The 25,748-nt window shown below is 47.3% G+C and overlaps 1 protein-coding gene across 1 annotated transcript in view; it reads right to left on the reverse strand.

Moving 5' to 3' along the window:
* The window catches only part of sik2a (salt-inducible kinase 2a), a 299,174-nt gene extending 286,303 nt beyond the window's left edge, over positions 1–12,871 (reverse strand). Inside the window, exon 1 of the mRNA XM_063038587.1 lies at positions 12,211–12,871. Within this exon, the coding sequence (XP_062894657.1) occupies positions 12,211–12,345 (135 nt within the window). The 5' untranslated portion in view covers positions 12,346–12,871. The remainder of the gene's footprint in view (positions 1–12,210) is intronic.
* Between the last annotated feature and the right edge of the window lie 12,877 nt (positions 12,872–25,748).

The following is a 25,748-nucleotide window of genomic DNA, read 5'->3' on the forward strand; positions in this document are numbered from 1 at the left end:
TGTGTGTTTGTTTTCCACAGGAAAGCAGCATCCATCATCAGGGAACCCCCGCACCCCCCACCACCCAGGACATGCTCTCTTCTCGCTGCTGCCATCAGGGAGGAGGTACAGGAGCCTCAGGACCCACACCACCAGGTTCAGGGACAATTATTACCCCTCAGCCATCAGGAAGGAGGTACAGGAGCCTCAGGAGCCACACCACCAGGTTCAGGGACAATTATTACCCCTCAACCATCAGGAAGGAGGTACAGGAGCCTCAGGACCCACACCACCAGGTTCAGGGACAATTATTACCCCTCAGCCATCAGGAAGGAGGTACAGGACCCTCAGGACCCACACCACCAGGTTCAGGGACAATTATTACCCCTCAGCCATCAGGAAGGAAGTACAGGAGCCTCAGGACCCACACCACCAGGTTCAGGAACAGTTATTACCCCTCAACTATCAGGAAGGAGGTTCAGGAGCCTTAGGACCCAAGCCACCAGATTCAGGAGCAGTTATTACCCTCCAGCCATCAGGAAAGAGGTACAGGAGCCTCAGGTCCCACACCACCAGGTTCAGGAACAGTCATTACCCCTCAACCATCAGAAATGAGGTACAGGAGCCTCAGGACTCACACCACCAGGTTCAGGAACAGTTATTACCCCTCAACCATCAGGAAGGAGGTACAGGAGCCTCAGGACTCACACCACCAGGTTCAGGAACAGTTATTACCCCTCAACCATCAGGAAGGAGGTACAGGAGCCTCAGGACTCACACCACCAGGTCCAGCCATCAGGCTCTCAAACCAGAAGGGATAACTTCACTCAACTTCACCTGCCCCAATGTTGAAATGCTCCCACAGCCAATGACCTCACTTTCAAGGACTCTACAGTGCAACTTCTCATTATTTATTGCTACTTATTTATATCTGCACTTGCATGGTTTGTTGTCTTGTGCACTGTGGTTGATCAGTCATTAACCTTGTTTACAGTTACGATTCTATAGACTTGCGGAGTCTGCCCACAAGAAAATTAACCTCAGGGTTGTATATGGTGACATACATGTACTCTGATAATAAAAAATTACTTTAAACTTTGAACTCTGGAGACACACTGACATGTGTCAAAAGCAGATATCTGAGCACTGTTAACTTTAGGTCAGCGATATAGTCATTTTCTCTGAGCTTATAAGCGACACATTATTTGAAAGCCTGTATTCCGCGGTACAAATCATATCATCAGATTTCAGAACAGGATCGGGTTACCTTCCAGCCCAACGTTTGTAAAGCCTTCCTGCCCGTTCAGCGGGCATTGTGACCAGAACCATTGCTATAATTTAGTATAGTCACACAGCTGGTACTAGATTAAGTTACCAGAAGGATCAGTTCCAGCACGTGAACGCAGCATTCGACTCAGTATAGACCAGGTCTGATTTCTAGTTCGTAACGATGGAGCTGATCTTAGACGTGGCAAAGGTAGGATGGTGTAGCTGACCCTGTTATTAAGGTGTGCTAAAGTGGGGAGGGAGATCATAAAGGGGTATTGCCATGGTTTGCCACCGGGCGATGGGTGCTTCACTCACTCGTGGTCAAAAAGCTCAGAAAAACTCAACTCTGCATTGACTTGAAAATACTCAAGAGTACGGCTGGCTTGAGCTGTTCTCCCATCTTGGCAATCTATTTGTAAACGTCTCGTCACCAGACAAGGAGACATCATCAGTGGCAGTTCACTTGTGCTGTGCCCTCCGAGTGCTTGGCCTTCATATACTTATCAATCAGCTGATTAGTCATCACCACGGAAACACAATTGTGATGTAGGGAGGGGGGGGAACTCGTCACTGATTGGTTGCATGGCAAACTCTCTTGCCCGCGTTGGCTGATAAACGGGATCGAGGTCTACATGTCTGTCTACAGAACTGTTTACGGAAAACCACCCTCCTCGGAGTTCCCTTGCACGCCGCGTGCTTGCTTGTGTTATAACTTTCACTGATGCCCAGGCCAATTAGTGCCTCTCTTGATCTTCACGGGTAGAAACTAGGGAGAGTCGGTCATGTTGCTTCACCCTCAGTTGACGCTCGTGGAATCCTTCCCGATAGTTTTCTCCCAATTTGGTCGACGCAATATTGCCTGCAGTTGGATTCTGTAGACTGCTTGGTCTATTCTTCAAGTCTGCAGAGTACTGTTGGCGACCAAAATATGATCTTCTTGGAGCAGCTAGGCCAAGTTATTTTGAATGTATGGAAGAACAACTCATTTGGGCCGCTTCTAAAGCTATTAGAAACCCCATTAGTACAAAGTAAGTAGAAAGAAGAGCTAAGAATAGCAGCAATGGGGAATACTGTCTGCACGTGACCAGATGACGTCTCCATCTGTACTGTAATTTCCACACCCCTATATTTCCTTCTGTGTGTTCCCCGTCTCCAGGATGAAGCATTTTGTTTGAGCAGGGCTTTGCTTCCATAACACCAGAAAACAAGTTTTCTTGACAGTGTTGCTTCCTCAGAAACTTCCTGTAGTTGTGATGGACTGATTGAAGCTGAGCACAAACATGACTCCACACTACTCGTATCACGTAGGAGTTTGGAGAAACAAGAACTTTACTTTTATTGACTCTAGTGTGCCTAACTGCGTAATGGTGCTGACGTTTCGCAATAGCTCAACTAAGCTAAAATTGTTTTGCTGATGATTTTCATTTGTGCTCAGCGTCTGAGACTTTTCACTTAAGTGTCCAACAATAATCAGCCAGCATTGATGGATTCCCGTTGCCCTGATGCAGTTTCTCCGTGACTACGATGTCCTGGTGAAACCTCTCACCGTGCTCACTACTGACAGCGTTAAGACTGGCAGGGAAGAAGTCTAGACGGGAATGCAGAAAATGTATCTTTAGTGACGCGTTGCACTTCATGGTTTCGTATGCTTGAACCGTGTGGTCGACCAGATGCACGTAGTGTGGCACTCTGTAGGTGCCAGCAACATCTCTGAATGCCTTCCACGCGATTTTCTCTTGTCAAGCTAGAGGTTCTCGCAATTGCGTGTCTTTGATGGCCTGATTGATTTATGGACCAACAAAAATACCTTCCTGAACCTTGGCATCAGTTACTCTGACTTGAATTATGAATTGAAATAACCAATATAGGTGATTTCCAAAAAAAAAATTGGTGGATCATATGGAAATTTCATGCTGATCTTCTTGATTAGCAGCCCAAAATCCAGAAGATACGCCCAAGAGTATTCAGGAAGCAAAAATCTTTGTTGTCCAGTGTTAATTGACCACAACAGTTTCAATTTCACCTTCGCTTTTGACACTGACAATCCTAAAATATTTCACAGGAACAAGTTGCTAAAATCTCTGAACGTGTCCTGAAGTTTATCTACAGTCACCGAGTCTCGGAGCAAGAGATACGAAGTGTTCGAAATCTCGGGAATAGCTCCAACTCAACAAACTGTCGAAAAGAAATTACAATCCGGTCGAAGTAATAATAGAGAAAATGGCTCCTGGCAAATCCAGTCACTCTTAACCAGGTTGACGTTAAAAAAAAAAGGTCATACTGCATCTGTACATTTCAATTCACATCAAGCGCAAGTCAAGCAAAGGTAGTGAATGATGAAAAAACTTTCTAACTTCTGAAAGTGATCATACTGGACACAATCTAGGCACAGGAGTACTGTACTTGGAACTGAGAGATGCATTTAACTCCGTAATGCATTCCCTGTGGTTAGTTTTCAAACTGGCTCTTAATACATAACATTCTTTCAAATTATGTTCTGCCATTTATTTTTGTACTTGACTCTGACACAGTACAAGTTAGAGTGGTTATGTGAGACATTTAAAACAATCTTTCACCAGTGTTCCGCCTCATTTTTTTTTAATATAAAAACAGCTGCGCAGACCAACCATTGCTCTGAGCAGGGAATTTTTACATGGCCTGAAAACTGTTCGGCACTTTAAATTAGACCATAAGATGTACGGGAGCAGAATTCGGCCACTCCGGCCCATCGAGTCTGCACCGCCATTTCGTCATGGCGGATCCATTTTCCCTCTCAGCCCCAAACTCCTGCCTTCCCCCCGTATCCCGTCATGCCCTGAGCAATCAAGAATCTATCAACCTCTGCCTTAAATATACCAAATGACTCGGCCTCCAAGGCCTGCTGAGGCAACGAATTCCACAGATTCACCACCCTCTGGCTAAAGAAATTCCTCCTCACCTCCGTTCTCAAAGGACACCCCTCTACTCTGAGGCTGTGTCCTCTCGTCTGAGACTCTCCCACCACAGGAAACATCCTCTCCACATCCACACTATGGAGACCTTTCAACATTCGATAGGTTTCAATGAGGTCACCCTCATTCTTCTGAATTCCAGTGAATACAGGCCCAGAGCCATCACACGCTCCTCATATGACAAGCTGTTCAACCTTGGAATCATTTTCGTGAACCTCCATTGAACCCTCTCCAGTTTCAGCACATCCTCCCTGAGATAAGGCGGCCCAGAACTGCTCACCATACTCCAAGTGAGGCCTCACCAGTGCCTTATAAAGCCTCAGCACCACATCCTTGCTTTTACATTCTAGTCCCCTCACAGTGAATGCTAACATTGCATTTGCCTTCCTCACCACAGACTCAACCTGCAAATTAACCTTCAGGGAATCCTGCGCAAGGACTCCCAAGCCCCCCTGCAACTCTGATTTAGTCTTGCATGCTTCCACTTTTAACCCCCGTCTTCCAGCAGCACATTGGGAATTTCATATATGCATTGGAATGTGCAGGTTTGCGAGGATTTTGGCTGTGTTTTTGTACATCTGTGTGTGTCGGTGACACATAGATTTAATATATATTACACTCACACATTATGTGTGTGTGCGCGTGTGTAATATATTAACGTTATATAATGTTACATTGACATATATGAATGAAGCAACACAATTGAACATTTTTCTAATGCCCGGTTTAAGTTCCGTGTCCTGTGGGTAGGAGAGAGAAGTGTTTTTCTTCACTTTACATTTGCATTGGGTTAAAAGTTCAAGAAAAAAAAGAGTTGGTTCAATCACATGGTGCACTCATGGGAGAGAATGGCAAACACTGTTCCCTTTGAGCTGCAAGGGTGCGAGGCCGCACGGTGACCGCAACGCTCCTGAGCACATAGCCTTCATTGCCACGCAGCTGAGATTTTCTTTTATATAACGGGGCGAGGAGGAATTTCTTTCGGCAGAGGATGGTGAATCTGCTGCCACAGGAGGCTGTGGAGGCCAAGTCTTTGGGTATAATTAAGGCAGAGGTTGATAGATTCTTGATTGGTCAGGGCACAAAGGGATACGGGGAGGAGGCAGGAGAGGGAAAAATGGATCAGACATGATGAAATGGCAGAGCAGACTGGGTGGACCGAGTGGCCTAATCTCACTCCTACATGTTATGGTCTTATAGATATTGCAATTGGTGCTCTCAGAACTGTGCCTTTACATCTAAAGTAGTGCTAAATAGTCTCCTGAAATAAACTAAATGAAGTTCAGGTTCGAGTGCCCTGGCCCATGGTCCACTTTTATCAAATTACAGTATTGCTTTGCACTGTTGTAACTATATGTTATAATTATGTGGTTTTTGTCAGTTTTAGTCTTGGTCTGTCCTGTGTTTCTGTGATATCACACCGGAGGAACATTGTATCATTTGTTAATGCATGCATTACTAAATGACAATAAACGAGGACTGAGTGTCCTCATAAACTAATCTTAAAAAAAAAAGTTTATTGTCATCTGACTGTACGTATATACAGTCAAACGAAACTGAGAGGAGGATGAGAGGAGACATGATAGAGGTATACAAGATATTAAGAGGAACAGATAGAGTGGACAGCCAGCACCTCTTCCCCAGGGCACCACTGCTCAATACAAGAGGACATGGCTTTAAGGTAAGGGGTGGGAAGTTCAAGGGGGATATTAGAGGAAGGTTTTTTACTCAGAGAGTGGTTGGTGCGTGGAATGCACTGCCTGAGTCAGTGGTGGAGGCAGATACACTGGTGAAATTTAAGAGACTACTAGACAGGTATATGGAGGAATTTAAGGTGGGGGTTATATGGGAGGCAGGGTTTGAGGGTCAGTGCAACATTGTGGGCTGAAGGGCCTGTACTGTGTTGTACTATTCTATGTTCTATGAAACAATTTTCCTCCAGACCACGGTGCACCCACAACACATACAACACACACACACACACACACACACACACACACACACACACACACAACATAATATCATAAAATAACTTATTAAAATATAATTCAAAGTGCATGTGGTGCACAGCGCAGGTAAACAGTAGAACACCTCGGTGGTTGGCAGGGTGTTCGTTAGTCTCACAGCCTGAGGGAAGAAGCTGTTCCCCAGTCTGGAAGTCCTAGTCCCGATGCTCCTGGACCTCCTTCATGACGGTCGTGGGTCAGAGAGATTTGTGGTGGGGATCTTCAACAACGCTTTGTACGGAACGCTCCTGGTATATATCACAAGTGGGGAGGCAGACGCTGGTAATCCTCTCAGCAGTTTTTGTAGGGCCTTGCAGCATCCATACCACACGATAATGCCGCCAAACAACACAACTTCGATGGTGCTCCACAGGAAGTTACTAGAATGGTATGCCTCAGTCTCTTCAGAAAGTATAGACAAGGGTTTCGGCCTGAAACATCGCATGCACTCTCCGCCCTCCCCCTCACAGATGCTGCCTGGCCTGCTGAGTTCCTCCAGCGCTTTGCGTTCGCTGCCGCGCCTTCTTGACAAATGAGGAGCTGTTGTCCACCGTGAGCACACCAAGGAGCTCTTCACTCTTCACTCTCTCCACGGCGGAGCCAGTGAGGTGCAATGGAGAGTGGCCGGCCTGAGCCTGCCTGAAGCCCGCGATCATCACTTTGGATTTGTCCGTGCTTTTGCACCGTCTGACGAGCGCCACCCCACCCCCCGTCCCCCCTCTCTGCACGCCGGCTCACCGCTCTTGCTGGTGGGGCCGACCGCTGTTGTATCATCGGCCAACTCGATGACACGCTCCGAGCTGGGTTTGGCGGTGGGGTTGTGAGCCAGCTGCGTGAACTTCATGCTCTCCCCCGCCTGCACGCGGTCCACAACCACGTGTCTACCTGACAGCCTCGGGAAAATAAAACCATCTCTGCTTCCACCACTATCCCTGCCAGCCCTCTGTGTACAACAGTTTCTCCACACATCTCCTCTAAACTTCTGTCTTCTCTGCTTTAATGCCTGGCGTCTACCATTTGATACTTCTACCCTGAAAAGGATCTGACAGTCGACGCCTCATCCCTCCACAGATGCTGCCTGACCTGTTGAGTTCTCCAGCAGGTCATTTCTCCCTCGAAAATTCGGAAGCACCATTTTCCGAATTTGTCATCAAATTACGTATGTGGGGTTTAGGGCGGTACCCGATTAAAGAAAAACAATTACTTCACATTTAACCCTACAAATGCTTCTTCAGTTGCTTATTTGTATAATCAGCAGGTGCTAGGACCCTGGGGCCAGTTGGAGTTTTGCCCAGATGCACAACGCCTGGGTTGATCTAAACTGGGCACCAAAATCAAAGGGAAAGCAAAAATTTTAAAAAAGTCTTCTCACCACCCCCTCCAACAACTTCTCAACAAGGGGGCTCCCCCCCCTCAGGCAGTGTTTAATCCAGAATGTCAGGAAGGAAGGCGTCATGTGCAAATTTTGTTGGGAAAATACAGAAATCAATAAAGAGAACTTTGCACACTTGTGTAAAAGCTGTCTTTTTATACATGGTCCCCTATTTTCAATGTCCTGATCTTCCCTGTGTTGTGCACACGCTTTTGTAGCGCTGAGGAGTTAATGGATGCTCCCCAAGGCCTACTCTCATAGTGTCAGGGAAGAATAATGGTGAGAGGAACAAAGAGTAAATGGGCGAAAATCCAAAAATCTGAGATGCAGAGCGACTTGGGAGTCCTTATGCAGAACACCCTGAAGGTTCACTTGAAGGTTGAGTCGGTAGTGAGGAAGGCAACTGCAATGTCAGCATTCATTTCAAGAGGTCTAGAATACCAAGGCCTCACTTTGAGTATTGTGAACAGTTTTGGGCCCCTCATCTAAAAGATGTGCTGGCGTTGGAGAGGGTCCAGAGGAGGTTCACAAGGGTGAATCCGGGAATGAAAGGGTTATCATACAAGGAACATTTGATGGCCCTGGGTCTGTACTCAGCGGAATTTAGAAGGATGATCTCATTGAAACCTTCCGAATGTTAAAAGACCTAGACAGAGTAGATGTGGAAAGGATGTTTCCCATGGTGGGGGAGTCTAGGACAAGAGGGCACAGCCTCAGGACAGAGGAGCATCCATTTAAAACAGAGCTGTGGAGAAATTTCTTTAGCCAGAGGGTGAATTTGTGGAGTGTATTACCATAGGCAGCTGTGGAGGCTCTGTGTGTGTGTGTGTGTGTGTGTGTGTGTATGTATATATATATATATATATATATATATATATATATATATATATATATACACACACACACACTACTCATACATACACACACACATATACATATATATATACACATACACACACACACACACATATATATATATATATATATATATATACACACACACCACACATACATATATATACACACCACACACACACACATATATATATATACATACATACACATATACACATACACACCCCCAATGGGTCAAGTGGCCTAATTCTGCTCCTATGTCTTGTGGTCTAATGGGTAATGGTGTGAATAATGATAGAAAGGACAGCAATGATGAGTAGTCGTGTGAGTAATGATAGAACAGAGAGCAATGATAGGTAATGAATGAAAATAATAATGGGTAGTAATTGGTAATGCAGGGAGTAACAAAGGGTAGCAACTGGTAATATAGAGAGTAACAATGGGTATTAATGGGCAATGATGAGAGTAACAATACATGATGAGAGTAATGATCGTTCATGATGAGAATAATGATAGAAAGGAGTGTAACGATGGGTAATGACGAGGGCGTATAAGTAATGGTGGGAGGTTTAGGGATGAAACTGTTCTTTGAAGTCCACTGATAATTGCAATCTTCACATTGACATGAAACTGCCATACAAGGGAGTGACACATCAACGTATGAAAGTTCTTGGCCTGCAACGTTGACTATGTAGTCCTCTCCATATATGCAGCCTGACCTGCTGAGCTCCTCCAGCATTTTGTGTGCGTTGCTCTGAATTCTCAGCGCCTGCTTATTGTCGGCAGAATTTCAGTCGGTGACGAGAGGGCGTACAGGAGCGAGACATACCAGCTAGTGGAGTAACAACCTGGCACTCAACGTCAGCGAGACCAAACAACTGATTATGGATTTCAGAAAGGGTAAGATGGAGGGAACACACACCAGTCCTCATAGAGGGATCAGAAGTGGAGAGAGTGAGCAATTTCAAGTTCCTATGTGTCAAGATCTCTGAGGATCTAACATGGGCCCAACATATCAATGCAGCAACAACTAAGCATGACAGGGGCTATATTTCATTAGGAGTTTGAGGAGATCTGGTACATCACCAAAGACACTTGTAAGATTCTAGTTACAGTTTGTTCTCATTGCTACCATCAGGTAGGAGGTACAGGAGGGACACACTCAAGTGATTCAGGAACAGCTTCTTCCCCTCTGCCATCCAATTTCTGAATGGACATTGAACCCATGAGCACTGCCTCACCACAATAAAAAATAATTTTGCACTACTTATTTAATCATTGCAATAGGAAAATAAAACCCGTGAATTACAGTAAATACTTATGCTTACTGTAATTCATGGTTTGTTTCAGTTGTTACGCATTGCATTGATGCAACAACAACGAATTTCACGACATATGCTGGTGATATTAAACCTGATTCTCATCTCCTGGGTTGGTGACACATCATCCGGAGCCCTTTGATTCCACAGGGTCTGGCTGAATAATGACGCCATCCATTTCAATTAGAAATGCAGGAAAATACTACTTTAAAAAAAAATCAAACAGCATCTGTGGAAAGTGCCGTAACGCTGCCGCTTCCACAGAATTCTCCTAAAATTTATGAGAGTCGTTTACCACTTTTCATAAATCCTCCTTGACCAGCTGGGATGTGCTTTCTGGATTTTATTTCACACAGGCAAGCGGCTCCAGTTTTGATTTTAAAATTAATCCAATAACGACAGTCCCAACCAGCATATTAGCCACCATGGGGTGTTATTTCTGCACCCAGCTTATGCCGTGCTCTCTCTCCGGCGTTCTGTCCACTAACCCCAGGCCAGCCCATTCCAATGTCACCCCTCGCACAGAAAGGCAAATCACATTCCAGCTGTCAATATCTCCGCAGATCAGAAGTGAAAACTGTTCCGGCTGCTGCGCACAAAAACGCAGGGGGAGCTCTGCAGATCTGGCAGCGTCCGTGGGGAAAGAGCGAACAGTCGACGTTTCAGTCCTCACCAAGATTGTCAGCCCGAAACACCCGACTGCTCGCCGTAGGTTCTCCCAGTCTTGCCGAGTTCCTCCAGCGTTTTGTGTCTCGAAAACAGATCTGCCGAGACAATTCCTCTGGCTCCACATACTAAAGATCGGATTCTTTAATCAGTGGTGGTGGTGGTGGTGGGGGGCGGTCGGGTCACAAAGTTAACCAAGAGTTCTTGCAACAGTCCCCGAGACGGAAAGCTCCCCTCTTCCCTTTGAACAGCGTCACGCCACTAATTTGCTCGCGAGTCCCCCCCCCCCACTAATTATACAAACCAGATCATCTGAAACTCGGCGAGTGAAGGGTCTTCTCGCCAATGGATTGGGACACATACCCCCCCCCGCCCCCGGCGTCATTGCCACCCGTAAACGCGAAACTCAGATAAAACAATGCACCGAGTGACCTGGTCAACTATATTGGGGCTTATCCTCTTCTTTGATTTGTTATCCTCCCCAAGAACAGCTCAGCAATGAAACCTATTCAATAATGCCCAGGGGGGAAAAAAAACATTTATACATTTCAAATTTCTGCTCCATTCAATACGAAGGCCAGGTGGGAAACAGCCAGGTAAAACAAATTTTGATTTGTAAAAAAAACAGTTTTACTTCCAAAAAGGGACTTGATTTCTGTTTCAATCCGGCCCGTAAAATTTATTTCACCGGTGTCGCCTCTTCATTAATCCAACGATTAATGAAAACGCGAACCTGCGGTGTAGTCATTCCAAAGTCCATTTGTGTAATATTCCAGAGTATTAAGACGCCTTTCACAAAATGGTAAACTCTCTTATTCCCAACGTGAGAGAAGCCGATTCATTTCTACGAGAAACTAATTGTCACAAAGAAACCTCGAGCTGTGCTTTGCCTGAGAGACATTTTCAAATGTGAAACCTGCCCGGAGTGCACCTTCCTTCTCTCCGAACTGAATGGAACAATAGCCACTTATTGGATACATTGTATCTAGATGTGCAAGGTGCAAAATCTGAAACAATGTTGCCTTTAAAGTACCCCCCGATACATTGTATCCAAAGCCTTGTTACAGAAAAAGGAACTAGTTGCTCGTAGACACCTATATTGTAGCCTTCCTATAAAAATATACAACCCGTGGATACATTGCACCTAATTTTAGCACACTGTTCTCAAATTATATTCAAAAAGTGATGGTTTCCACTCAGAATAAATCGCAACAAATATTATTTGCAGTCAAGAAATCTGTCCACAAGGTATTTTTTCTTGCAGTTACCCATTGTCCTTCAAAAGCAAATGTCCATTTCTAAATGGAAGTGTCGCGTTCATTATTGAGAGTAATTTTTTTTTTTGGTAAAGATACCGTCTACTGCCTGCACATCTGGAGTGGAAACAACGTAAACAATCAGAAAAGGTGTTTACAGGTAGAACAAAACTGCGCCCTGTTACAGTGTGGCGGATCGGTTAAAAATAAATAGATTATTTTTTCCCCTCATTTTACACGTGTAAATGATCAGGGTGTGTTCTCACCCCCACCACCCCGGCTCTTGTGCGCACAGAACCCAGCAACACTGAACTGACACAAGAGGCGAGGAAGAGCACCGACTGTACACTCCGCCGCTCTTCCCTCCGACTCGCCAGCAAGACGGTGAAACACCGACCAACAATCAGCTTCAAGTTAATATATTTCTCTCTCTCTCGGGAGAGCGGTCGCGGGTGTCGAGGTATTCAGGAACAGTAGTTCTTCTCGGCATTTGCCCCCCGAAAGAGGGGGAGGGGTGTCCTCTCTCTTTCCACTCACCTCGCTCTTGGTGATGCGATGTCTGCCCAGCTTCACGACGGCGAAATTGCCCTTCCCCAGAGTGAGCTCGATGTCGTAGAAGCCGACCCGGACGGGACCCCGGTGTAGTTTGCCCGGGCAATCCGCCATGACCATGCTGGGGGCCGGGCAAAGAGGGAACTACACGCTCGGAAACAACTTCATTCCGCCTCGCCTAGGAGAAAGAGGGGCGAAAACGCATACACACCATACACTCACACCCACAAGAAGCCTCTGGGCCGGGTGCGAGGCAGGAGTCCTGTGTGAAAGCGGTGGGAGAGGGGAGGGGGAGCAGCCCCTGTGCTGGAGGGAGCGGGGTGCTGGAGGCGGCTCGGGCAGATAACCCCCGGCCTCCGGAACAAAAGAGAAATAAAGGCTACAAGGTCCCGGCCGTTGCAGAAGGCATCATGTTATCCTGGCTGACGCAGGCTGACGTACGAACTCCCGGCTAATGTGTGCAGAAGGCGGGCTGTGAAGCTCCTCGCTAACCCTGCCAACTGCTCTCCATGGCAACCCTATCCACCGCCTGCGTCAGAGGCAGCCGCTTGTCCGTCTCAAAGCTGCCGCCTCTCCGGCACCGGCAGGCCGGGGCTCCGCGGGCCGACCGGAGACTGGACCCGGGGGCAGGGCAGGGCAGGGCCGGAGAGATCCCGCCGGGTCGTGGAACGATTGGGACGGGGAGGGGTTGGTCCGGGACAGCCAGTTATGGGGGTGGGGGGTGGGGGGTGGGGAGTGGGTCCGACCCTGGAGAAATCCCGAGGGGGGATAGATCGAGGGAGGGAGGGAGGGGGTTGAAGACTGTGATGGGGAAGGGAATTGAGACGGGGAAAGGGGGGAGGGGTGCGTGGCGAGTTCCGGGTGTGATAACGCGGGGGGGGGGGGGAGTGTTATGTCCCTAAGGAAATCCCGGGGGTGAGAGGGCTGAACACTGTGATGGGGAAGGGAATTGAGACGGGGAAAGGGGGGAGGGGTGCGTGGCGAGTTCCGGGTGTGATAACGCGGGGGGGGGGAGGGTTATGTCCCTAAGGAAATCCCGGGGGTGGGAGGGCTGAACACTGTGATGGGGAAGGGAATTGAGACGGGGAAAGGGGGGAGGGGTGCGTGGCGAGTTCCGGGTGTGATAACGCGGGGGGGGGAGGGTTATGTCCCTAAGGAAATCCCGGGGGTGGGAGGGCTGAACACTGTGATGGGGAAGGGAATTGAGACGGGGAAAGGGGGGAGGGGTGCGTGGCGAGTTCCGGGTGTGATAACGCGGGGGGGGGGAGGGTTATGTCCCTAAGGAAATCCCGGGGGTGGGAGGGCTGAACACTGTGATGGGGAAGGGAGTAGCGTATGCAGGTGGGGACGGGGTGGGGGGTGGTAGGAAATAGATCAGAGAGGAGATCTGGGGTGGGGGTGAGCCGAGCTGGTGTTAGTCATAGTCATAGTCATACTTTACTGATCCCGGGGGAAATTGGTTTTCGTTACAGTTGCACCATAAATAATAAATAGTAATAAAACCATAAATAATTAAATAGTAATATGTAAATTATGCCTGGAAATAAGTCCAGGACCAGCCTATTGGCTCAGGGTGTCTGACCCTCCAAGGGAGGAGTTGTAAAGTTTGATGGCCACAGGCAGGAATGACTTCCTATGACGCTCTGTGCTGCATCTCGGTGGAATGAGTCTCTGGCTGAATGTACTCCTGTGCCCACCCAGTACATTATGTAGTGGATGGGAGACATTGTCCAAGATGGCATGCAACTTGGACAGCATCCTCTTTTCAGACACCACCGTCAGAGAGTCCAGTTCCATCCCCACAACATCACTGGCCTTACGAATGAGTTTGTTGATTCTGTTGGTGTCTGCTACCCTCAGCCTGCTGCCCCAGCACACAACAGCAAACATGTGTGCAGTTTTGGTCCCCTAATCTGAGGAAAGACATCTTTGCCATAGAGGGAGTACAAAGAAGGTTCACCAGATTGATTCCTGGGATGGCAGGTCTTTCATATGAAGAAAGACTGGATGAACTGGGCTTGTACTCGTTGGAATTTAGAAGATTGAGGGGGGATCTGATTGAAACGTATAAGATCCTAAAGGGATTGGACAGGCTAGATGCAGGAAGATTGTTCCCGATGTTGGGGAGGTCTAGAACGAGGGGTCACAGTTTGAGGATAGAGGGGAAGCCTTTTAGGACCGAGGTTAGGAAAAACTTCTTCACACAGAGAGTGGTGAATCTGTGGAATTCTCTGCCACAGCAAACTGTTGAGGCCAGTTCATTAGCTATGTTTAAAAGGAAGTTAGATATGGCCCTTGTGGCTACAGGGGTCAGGGGGTATGGAGGGAAGGCTGGGTTCTGAGTTGGATGATCAGCCATGATCATAATAAATGGCGGTGCAGGCTCGAAGGGCCGAATGGCCTACTCCTGCACCTATTTTCTATGTTTCTATGTTTCTATGATCGCACTGGCCACCACAGACTCGTAGAACATCCTCAGCATCGTCCGGCAGATGTTAAAGGACCTCAGTCTCCTCAGGAAATAGAGACGGCTCTGACCATTCTTGTAGACATCCTCAGTGTTCTTTGACCAGTCCAGTTTATTGTCAATTCCTATCCCCAGGTATTTGTAATTGGGTTAGCGGAGCAGATGGGGGTGCGGGGTATGCCCGGTATGGAGAGGAGCAGGAAAAGGAGTGGAAATGAGAGAGGATGTTTGGGGGGTGGTGGTGGCGAGAAGGGATTCCAGAGCTGGGCGGAGGGTGGAGCGGGACAGAAGGCTGTAAGGGAGGAGAGATATTGGGGGGGGGGTTGAATGGTGAGGGCCGTGAAGGTCATGAGGAAACTGCTGGGTTTGAAGGGACAAAGTGAGGGTCCCATTGACCTTCACAAACCCCTCCATTCACCCAAGGGAGGGAGGCGAAGGGAGAATTGGGGAGAGGGTGGTCGAGGAAGAGGAGACAGGTGGGAGAAGGCTAGCGAAGGGAAGGGGGAAGGAATGGGAGGAGAATGAATGGTGGGCAGTTGAGGGAGGATTAAAGGCGGCTTCGGTTTTTTAAAAAAGATCTTCAGCGTCTTCCTCTTCAGCGCATAACTATTTTGAAGAGGACGCAAGGAGGCACGCACCCTCACTCTGCAAAACAGACAGAGATGTTTTCAAGCAATTTACTGGTTACAAAGTCCTCCTGATGCATCTTGTGGCTGTAAATCAGATGTTTTAATGATTTACAACAAAATAACCCCAGTGTAGTCAGACTCTCTCTCTCTGTCTCTTTCTCTCTCCCCACTCTCCCTCTCTCTATCTCTCCATTCTCCCCCTCGCTCTCTCTTCTCTCCCTTCTCACAAACCCCCTCCCCTCCCCTCCCACCCCCTCTCCCCTCACCCCCTCTCTCCTCCCTCACCCCCTTCCATACCCTTCTCACCACCCTCTCACCCCTTCCCTCTCCCCTTTCCCTCTTCCTCTCCCCTCCACTCTCCCCATCACCTCCTTCCCTCCCTCTCTCTCCAATTTCTTTTACTCTCGCCCCTCTCTCCCCCCTCTTCCACCCTCCCTCTGACACACGTTTGCATTCACAACCAGATATATTCCATGAACAGCCTGCAATGTGTTTTGGTTGTCCGCGCTTGTCAGGTGGATTTTTTTTAAAGGGGCATTGTTGTCCATTGGTTTCTATTTTGCCAGTCGTTAATGCCCGCTGCAGATTGCTCTGATACAGAGTGGTTTCCAGGGCCATTCGAGAATATGGATGAGAATCAACTACGTTCCAGGGCCGTTCTAGAACACAGCAGGTAATCGGCCACGTTCCGGATCGGTTCTAGACTGCAACTGAGAACCAGGCACATCCAGAGCCATTCGAGAGTACAGTCAAGAAATGGCCACGTCCCGGGTTGTTCTAGAATACAGCTGAGGATATAGAACTTGGAACAGTACAGCACAATGTTGTGCAGAACCAGCTAAAAAGCAAATCAAAAACACCCAGACACTAATCCCTCCTACCTACATAAACAATGTCCATATCCCTCCATCTTCCTTACATTCATGTGTTGATCCAAACTTCCTTTAAAAGCCTCTGATGTATTTGTCTCTACCACCATACCAGGCAGTGCATTCCAGATATCCACCATTCCAAGTAAAAAAAAAACTTGCCTCTCACATCCCCTTTGAACCTACCCCCTCTCACCTTCAATGCAGGCCCTCTGGTATTAGACACAACGAGATCTAGGTGTTCTTGTACATCAGTCACTGAAAGCAAGCATGCAAGTACAGCAGGCAGTGAAAAAAGCTAATGGCATGCTGGCCTTCATAACAAGGGGAATTGAGTATAAGAGCAAAGAGGTCCTTCTGCAGCTGTACAGGGCCCTGGTGAGGCCACACCTGGAGTACTGTGTGCAGTTTTGGTCTCCAATTTTGAGGAAGGACATTCTTGCTATTGAGGGAGTGCAGCGTAGGTTCACAAGGTTAATTCCTGGGATGGCGGGACTCTCATGTGTCAAAAGATTGGAGCGACTGGGCTTGTATACTCTGGAATTTAGAAGGCTGAGAGGGGATCTTATTGAAACACATAAGATTATTAAGGGATTGGACACGCTGGAGGCAGGAAGCATGTTCCTGCTGATGGGTGAGTCCAGAACCAAAGGCCACGGTTTAAGAATAAGGGGTAGGCCATTTAGAACGGAGTTTAGGAAAAACTTTTTCACCCAGAGAGTGGTGGGTATATGGAATGTTCTGCCCCAGAAGGCTGTGGAGGCCAAGTCTCTGGATGCTTTCAAGAAAGAGATGGATAGAGCTCTTAAAGATAGCGGAGTGAAGGGATATGGGGAGAAGGCAGGAACTGGATACTGATTGTGGATGATCAGCCATGATCACAGTGAATGGCGGGGCTGGTTTGAAGGGCCGAATGACCTACTCCTGCACCTATTGTCTGTTGTCTATTAACTCTGTGAAACAGGCACTCCCTGCCATCTTTACCTAGGCCTCTCATAATCTTGTAAACCTCAATCAGATCTCCCCTCAGCTTCCACCACTCCCAGAAGAAACAACCCAAGTTTCCCCGGCCTCTCGTGATAGCACATGCCCTCTAAACCAGGTAGCATCCTGGTGAACCTCTTCTGCACCCTCTTGACATCCTTCCTATAGTGAGGCAACCAGAAGTGTATGCAGTTCTCCAGATGTGGCCTAACCAGAGCTTTATAAAGTTGCAACATAACCTCCTGACTTTTGAACTCAATGCCTCGACTAATAAAAACAAGTGTTCCATAAGCCTTCTGAACCACCTTATCGATCACATTCAAGGAGCTATAATCTTGGATCCCAAGATCTCTCTGCTCAGCAACATGCCCTTAACAGTGTACAGTCTCCTTGCTTTTGCCCTAGCAAGGCGCAACACCTCACATTTATCTGGATTAAACTCCATCTGTCATTTCTCTGCCCATATCTGCAACTGGTCTGTATCGTGCTGTATTCTTTGCCAGTCTTCTAGACTCCCCAGAACTCCACCAATCTTGGTATCATCTACAAACTTACTAACCCACCCATCTACATTTTCATCCAGCTCATTTATATACATCACAAACAGCATAGATCCCTGCAGAACTCCTCTAAATACAGACCTCAAATAAGTCCCCTCAACCACGACCCTCTGTCTTCTGTGTGCAAACCAGTTCTGAATCCAAACAGCCAATTCATCGCAGATCCCGTGCATCTCAATCTTCTGGGTTAGCCTCCACTTTGCTAATATCCACGAAAGCTACATCCTACCCTCATCAATCTCTCTCATTGCCTTGTCTAAAAAAATTCACTCAAGTTGTTAAAGACACAAAATACCTTGCTTAAGCCATGCTGACTCTCCCTGATTAGGCCGTGGGTTTCCAAATGCTCATATATCCTATTCCTAAGAGTTCTCGCCAGCAAGTTCCCTACAAGTGACGTGAGACTCACCGGTCTATGGTTGCCATGTCCCCTTCTGAAATAGACGTACAAGGTTAGCCACTGGCTAGTCCTCTGGGACTTCACCTGTGACTAGAGAGGACATAAAGATACTGGTCAAGGACCCAGTCTCTTGCCTCCGTCAGTAACCTAGGGTAAATCCCATCAAGCGTTGGCAAGTTATCCACCTCAATGCTCATTAGGAGGCCCAATATTTCCTCCTTTTTGAGTTCTAAAAACCCTAACATACTTATACACTCAGCACTGATCTCCTGGTCCTCCATATCCTTTTCCTTGGTAACTACTGAAGCAAAGTACCCATTAAGTACCTCACTCACGTTCCCGTTATTCCGGGAATATCATTTCCAGCATCTACAACATCCTTAATCTCTTATTCTGAATCTAATTCTAGATTTCTCCAAATGGTTAAAAAAAAAATCCTTCAGCATTTAACCTGGCAAGCCATCAATAAATATTTTATCTTTAAGCCGATAATCTCTTGTTATTCCAAACTCCACTGAATACAGGTCCAACCTGCTCAACCTTTTAACCCTTTTTTAAAAAAAAATGCCCCTGCATGCAAGGAATTAATTTAGTGGACGCAATGACAAACAAGAGAAAATCTGCAGATGCTGGAAATCTGGGCAACAAACACAAAATGCTGAAGGAACTCTGCAGGCCAGGGGGCATCGAGGAAATGAGTACAGTGGATGTTGTGTATGCATGTTACTGGATGCTAGAATGTTCCTCCTTAAATAAGAAAACCAAGGCCGGACAGAGACAGAGGAACAGAGATGTAGGCAGCTATTTGAACAACTTCAAAGCCATAGGGTAGATGTAGTCCGTGAATCTAATCCCCCCAGTACTCGGAGCTCAGAGTTTCTTGGCACAATCTGTAGATAGTCCAACTAGGAGAAGGGCCATAACAGACCATCTGTTGGTAGACTAGGCTATAAAAGTTCCAGTAGGGGAGTATTTGGGGAACAATGATCATAATTTTGCAAGTTTTAAGAATAGTTATGGATAAGGTTAAAATTGGACCTTGTGGGAAATTGTTAGCTGGGGAAGAACTAATGACAACAGCTAAGCACTGAAGAGAATAGATTGAGAGCAGTTGTTATTAGGTAGATCTACATCTAACAAGTGGGAGTTGTTTAAAGACAGACATGTCAGATTCCAAACCTGGACCTCTGTACCTCCCTTTACATCTGGGTCCTCAAAGTCTTCATCAGGAGTGCATAGTCAGTAGAGTTCGGTGATAACATCTCCTCCTCACTGACAATCGACACAAATGCATCTCGAAGATTATGTTCTTAGCCCACTGCTCTACATACCCTATGCTCATGACTGTGTAGCTAAGCACAGCTCAAGTGCCAACTATACATTTTCAGATGGCACCATTGCTGTTGGTAAAATTGCAGACAGTGATGAGGGGGTGTACAAGACTGAGATAGATCAGCTAGTTAGGTTGTGTCACATCAACCATCTCGTGTTCAACGTCAAAATTATGTATACGAGATTATGAGGGGTGTAGGTAGTGTAAATGTTCCACTGTTGGATGAGACTAGAACTAGGGGTCATGGGATAAGGATGAAATGTGAAATATTTAAGGAGATCCTGAGGAGCACCTTCTTTATTCAGAGGGTGGTACGATGACTTGCCAACGGACGTTGTGGATAGAGAGTTGATTTTAACATTAGGAAGAGGTGACATAGGGTTGAAGGTGTTGAATCATTGTGGATAGAGTTATAGAACTGCAAGGGTAAAGAGATCCTGATGGCAGTTGTATACAGACCCCTAAACAGTAGTAAGGATATGGTCTACAATTACAATGGAAGGTAGAAAATGTATGCCAAAAGGGCAATGTTACAAGAGACATGGGGGATTTCAATATGCAGATAGACTGGGAAAACTTTACCAAATTTCCCTCGGAGTTAATAAAGTCTATCTATCTATCTATCTATCTATCTAAAATCAGGTTGGTACTGAATTCCAAGAGGACGAATTTCTAGAATGCCTTCGAGATGGCATTTTAGAGCAACTCCTGATTGAGCTCACTAGGGGATCAGTTATTCTGGATTGGGTGTTGTGCGATGAACTGGAATTGATTAGAGTGCTTCAGGTAATATAACCCTTGGGGAAAGTGATCATGATATGATCGAATTCACCATGACTTTTGAGAAAGGGAAGCTGAAGTCAGATGTATCAGTATTACAGTGGAGTAAAGGGAATTACAGAGGCATGAGAGAGGAGTTGGCTAGAATTGACTGGAAAAGAACACTGGCAGGGATGAGAGCAGAGCAGCGACGGCTGGAATTTCTGGAAACAGTTTGGAAGACACAGGATATATACATCCCAAAGAGGAAGAAGGCAAGATGACACAATGTGGCTAACAAGAGAAGGTAAAAACAACATAAAAGCCAAAGAGAGGGCATAAAATAGAACAAAAATTATTGGGAAGTTAGAGGATAAGGAAGCTTTCAAATACCAACAGCAGGCACTGAAAAAAGTCATGAAGAAGTTAAAGATGGAAAATGAAAGTATGCTAGCCAATAATATTAAAGAGGATACCAGAAGTTTTTTCAGATACATGAAGTGTAAAAGAGAGACAAGAGTGGATATTGGACCGCTGGAAAGCGATGCTGGAGAGGCCATAATGGAGGCAAGGAAATGGCGGACAAACTGTGAAAGTATTTTGCATCAGTCTTCGCTGTGGAAGACACGAGCTGTATAGTAGGAGTTCCAGGTGTCAGCGGTCATGAAGTGTGTGAAGTTGCCATTACTAGGGAGAAGGTTCTTGGGAAACTGAAAGGTCTGAAGTCACCTGGACCAGATGCTGTACACACCAGAGTTCTGAAAGAGTTGGCTGAAGAGATCATGGAGGCATTAGTAATGATCTTTCAAGAATCTCTGGATTCTGGATTGGTTCCAGAAGACTGGAAAATTGCAAGCAGGGAGAGAGGCAGAAGAAAGGAAATTATAGGCCAGTTAGTCTGACCCCAGTGGTTGGGAAGATGTTGGAGTCGAATAGTAAGGAAGTGGTTTCAGGATACTTGAATGCAAATGATAAAATAGGCTCTAATCAGCATGGTTTCCTCAAGGGAAAGTCTTGTGTGACAAATCTTTTGGAATTCTTTAAAGAAATAACAAGCAAGATAGATTGGTTGATGTGTATTTTGATTTTCAGAAGACCTTTGACAAGGAGCCATGCGTGAGGCTGTTTGACGAGCTAAGAGCCCATGTTATTAAAGAGGGAAGATTCCAGCATGGGTAAAGTAGTGATTGATTGGCAGGAGGCAAAGAGTAGGAATAAAGGGAGCCTTTTCTGGTTGGCTACCAGTGACCAGTGGTTTTCCACAGGGGTCTGTTTTGGGACCGATTCTTTTTACATTATATGTTAATGATTTGGGTGACGGAATTGATGCCTTTGTTGCAAAGTTTGCAGATGATAAGAAGATAGGTGAAGGGGCAGGTAGTTTTGAGGAAGTAGAGAAGCTACAGAAGGAATTAGTCAGATTAGGAGGGTGGGCAAAGAAGTGGCAGATGGAATACAATGTCGGGAAGTGTATGGTCATGCACTTTGGTAGAAGAAATGAAAGGGTTGACTATTTTCTAAATGGTGAGAAAATACAAAAAACTGAGATGCAAAGGAACTTGGGAGTGCTTGTGCAGGATTCCCTGAAGGTTAATTTGTAGATTGAGTCTGTGGAGCGGAAGACGAATGCTGTGTTAGCACATTCATTTCGAGAGGACTAGAATATAAAAACAAGGCTGTAATGTAGAGACTTTATAAAGTGCTGGTGAGGCCTCGCTTGGAGTATTGTGAGCTGTTTTGGGCCCCTTATCTTAGAAAGGATGTGCTGAAACAGGAGAGGGTTCAAAGGAAGTTCACAAAAAATGAATCCAGGCTTGAACAGTTTGTTATATGAAGAGCATACGGCTCTGGGCCTGTACTCACTGGAATTCAGAGAATGAGGGGGTGACCTAATTGAAACCTATCGAATGGTGGAAGGCCTCGATAGGGTGGACGCGGAGAGGATGTTTCCTATGCTGGGAGAGCCTGAGACCAGAGGGCACAGTCTCAGAATAGAAGGGCTTCCTTTTAGAACGGGGATGAGGAGGAATTTCCTTAGCCGGAGAGTGGTGAATCTGCAGAATTCGTTGCCACGGGCAGCTGTGGAGGCCACGTCCTTATGTATACTTAAGGCAGAGCTGGATAAATTCTTGATTGGTCATGGCATGAAGGGATACGGGGAGAAGGTAGGAGACTGGGGCTGAGAGGGGAAAATTGGATCAGCCATGATAAAATGGTGGAGCAGACTCGATGGGCCGAACGGCCTAATTCTGCCCCTATATCTTATGGTCTTCTTCCAGAGAAACTTGTATAGGTACGTGGATGGGAGGACACAGAGGTCCATGGTCCAGGTGACGGCCAACGGGACTAGGCAGAATAACAGTGTAGCATCGACTACACTAGTGCGCATGCATCGGTCGTGCATGCAGTCTGGTACAGCCGTTCCGATCTATTCTTTTACTTTCTTCTTCTTACTTTTCAATTTACGTTATTTTTTGTATTTTTTTTCCTCACGGTAACACGTCGAAGCTGCACCCTCTCTAACATGCTGGTAGACAGAGTTTTATTTGGGTTTTCTTTAGCGCTGGAAATGGTTACATCCCGACACGCGGGACAGAAGCAAGGTCGCATTGTGTATTCCAGGGACCAGCAAATCCCGGCCGGCTTAGTGAACAGAGCAGCAGACACTCCTGCTGAAATCTGGAGGAAAACACACAGAGGGGGATCACAATACCGAGGAAAGAGGACCGGGTCGAGACAACAGAGACTTTTGGAGAAGAGGAGTTCGGTGGGTAATACCGTTCCGGCTGACCGGAAGTGCACTGAGAGCAGTAAGCGTAAAGGAGTTGGGTGCTTACTGTTCTGGTTAACAACGGATGGTGCAATCCGGGGTATATTACGATCAAGGAACGTGTTTGCAGACTTGATATTGAACTTTTTACTGTTGGACTTCGGCCACATTCCACCGTGATACAACACTGGGCATCACGGGAGGTCGTTCCTGCCTGTGACCATCGAACGTGCAGCTCCTCCCGTGGAGGGTCAGACACCCTGAGCCAATAGGCTGGTCCTGGACTTATTTTCCATCTGGAATAGTTTGCATTTTGTTGTTTGATTGTTTGTGGTTTTTGTATTGCTATATTTACGCTCTATTCTTGGTTGGTGCGGCTGTAACAAAACCAGATTTCCCTCGGGATTAATAAAGTATATCTATCTATCTATCTAACTGGGCCGAAGGGTTTGTTTCTGTGCTATTTGACTCCACCAGTAGGGTCAATAATTTGATCGTAGACCTCGGGAAGGAGAGGTTGGGGGAGCACCAACCAGTCCTCTCCGAGGGAGACGGCAGTGGGAAAGGTGAGCAACTTTAGGCCGCTGAGCGCCAGCATTCCAGAGGCCCTATCCTGGGCCCAGTGCGTCGATGCAGCCGTGGGGATGGGAGGTTAGCGGCTCTGCAGTGTTCTGAGATTTGGTGTGACACCGAGACCTCCGCAAACGTCTGTGGATGTATACAACAGGAATTCTGCAGATGCTGGAAATTCAAGCAACACACATCAAAGTTGCTGGTGAACGCAGCAGGCCAAGCAGCATCTGTAGGAAGAGGTACAGTCGACATTTCAGGCCGAGACCCTTCGTCAGGACTAACTGAAGGAAGAGTTAGTAAGAGATTTGAAAGCTGGAGGGGGAGGGGGAGATCCAAAATGATAGGAGAAGACAGGAGGGGGAGGGATAGAGCCAAGAGCTGGACAGGTGATAGGTAAAAGGGGATACGAGAGGATCATGGGACAGGAGGTCCGGACAGGTTCCTTTTTCTCCCTCTGTCCCTCTGAATATATCCTTTTTCTCCCTCTGTCCCTCTGAATATACCCTTTGCCCATCCTCTGGGTTCCCCCCACCCTTGTCTTTCTCCCCAGACCTCCTGTCCCATGATCCTCTCGTATCCCCTTTTACCTATCACCTGTCCAGCTCTTGGCTCTATCCCTCCCCCTCCTGCCTTCTCCTATCATTTTGGATCTCCCCCGTCCCCCTCCAACTTTCAAATCCCTTACTCAGTCTTCCTTCAGTTAGTCCTGACGAAGGGTCTTGGCCTGAAACGTCGACTGCACCTCTTCCTAGAGATGCTGCCTGGCCTGCTGCGTTCACCAGCAACTTTGATGTGTGTTGTCTGTGGATGTATGCTGGACAGCATCCATTTACAGCATCACAAGACTGGGATGGGGGCTCCAATTCACAGGGCTCTCAAGCAGCCAGCTCCATCAGGGCTGCAGGCCTCACCACCGCACTGCGATGCCCGGCTTCGTGCCTGTGTTCGCACAGCGTTTACTCGGCTCTACCTTGAATCGGGGCTGCGGCCTGCTCAGGCTGCAGTGACCTCCGGCTTCGTGTCTTTCGGGAAAAAAACCGCGCTCCCTGAAGGCGACCCGCTTACTTTCGTTGCTTGCGCGATTCGTCCCCTCGCTCTGGGCGTTCGGCGGTCTTCTGTCGGTGGGTCCTCGCGGGGCTGCTCGGTGTTGTGGCCGCCTGCAAGGAGACGCACGTCAAGGTTAGGCGGCGTGTACGCACCTCGATAACAAACGGGCTTTGAGCTTCTGAACTTTGACCCTGGGCGGCCACGGTAGCGGGAGGCCATTACGGCTCAGGGCGCCTCGGAACTCGGCGTTCAGTCCCAGCAGTCCCGTGCAATGCATAGGCCTCCCCCTTCAATCCAAAGATGTGCTGAATTGGATAATCGATCGTTGTACGTTGTCCTATGTTTTGGTTGGGGTTAAATGGGGATTGCTGGGTGGTCCTGCATCTCGAAATTAAATAAATCTTCAGGAGAGGTGCTTCTAGAAGGCAGAATCCATCATTAAGGGCCCTCACTATTCAGGACATTTGCCTTTCCTGGGGCTACCACCAGGAACTCAGCAGGTCAGGCAGCATCGGTGGAAATGAATAAACACAAAGAGATTCTGCAGATGCTGGAAATCCAGAGCAACACACACACACACACACACACACACAATGCTGGGGGAGCTCAGCAGGTCAGGCAGCATCTCTGAAAATGAGTAAATCAGTCGACGCTTTGGAGCCGAGACTCTTCGTTAGGATGTATCGGACTCTGAACCTGGGCTGGAGGTCATGGGGTTAAAGGTGAAATGCTCCAGGGGGACACGAGGGGAAACTTCTTCACTCAGAAGTGTGACGAGAATACACATAGATAAGATGTTAGCTGTCCTGTGTGATCAGCAGTTGGTCTGCCACCTGTCTTCAAGAGAGGGATAAGGGACACAATGAAACAGCATCTGGAGATGTGTAATGAAGGGACGGGGGAGAGAGAGCTGTCTGGAGCGGCTCCCCCTTTGAACCTTGAACTGTTTGAAGTGATGGACAGGCGATACCCCAACAGGGGGATAAAAAGGGACAGGTTCACTAAGGCAGGACACACGCCACCCGAGGTAACGAGACCCTGGAAGCGGTGCGTCTCTCACGAGTCGGTGGGAAGTACCAGACAACGGCCAGGGTGGGAAGGGTACGATCAGCGGGAACCCGGTGTGTGTCCG

The sequence above is a fragment of the Mobula hypostoma genome, chromosome X2 (assembly GCF_963921235.1).
Source record: "Mobula hypostoma chromosome X2, sMobHyp1.1, whole genome shotgun sequence".
Lineage (NCBI taxonomy): Eukaryota > Metazoa > Chordata > Chondrichthyes > Myliobatiformes > Myliobatidae > Mobula > Mobula hypostoma.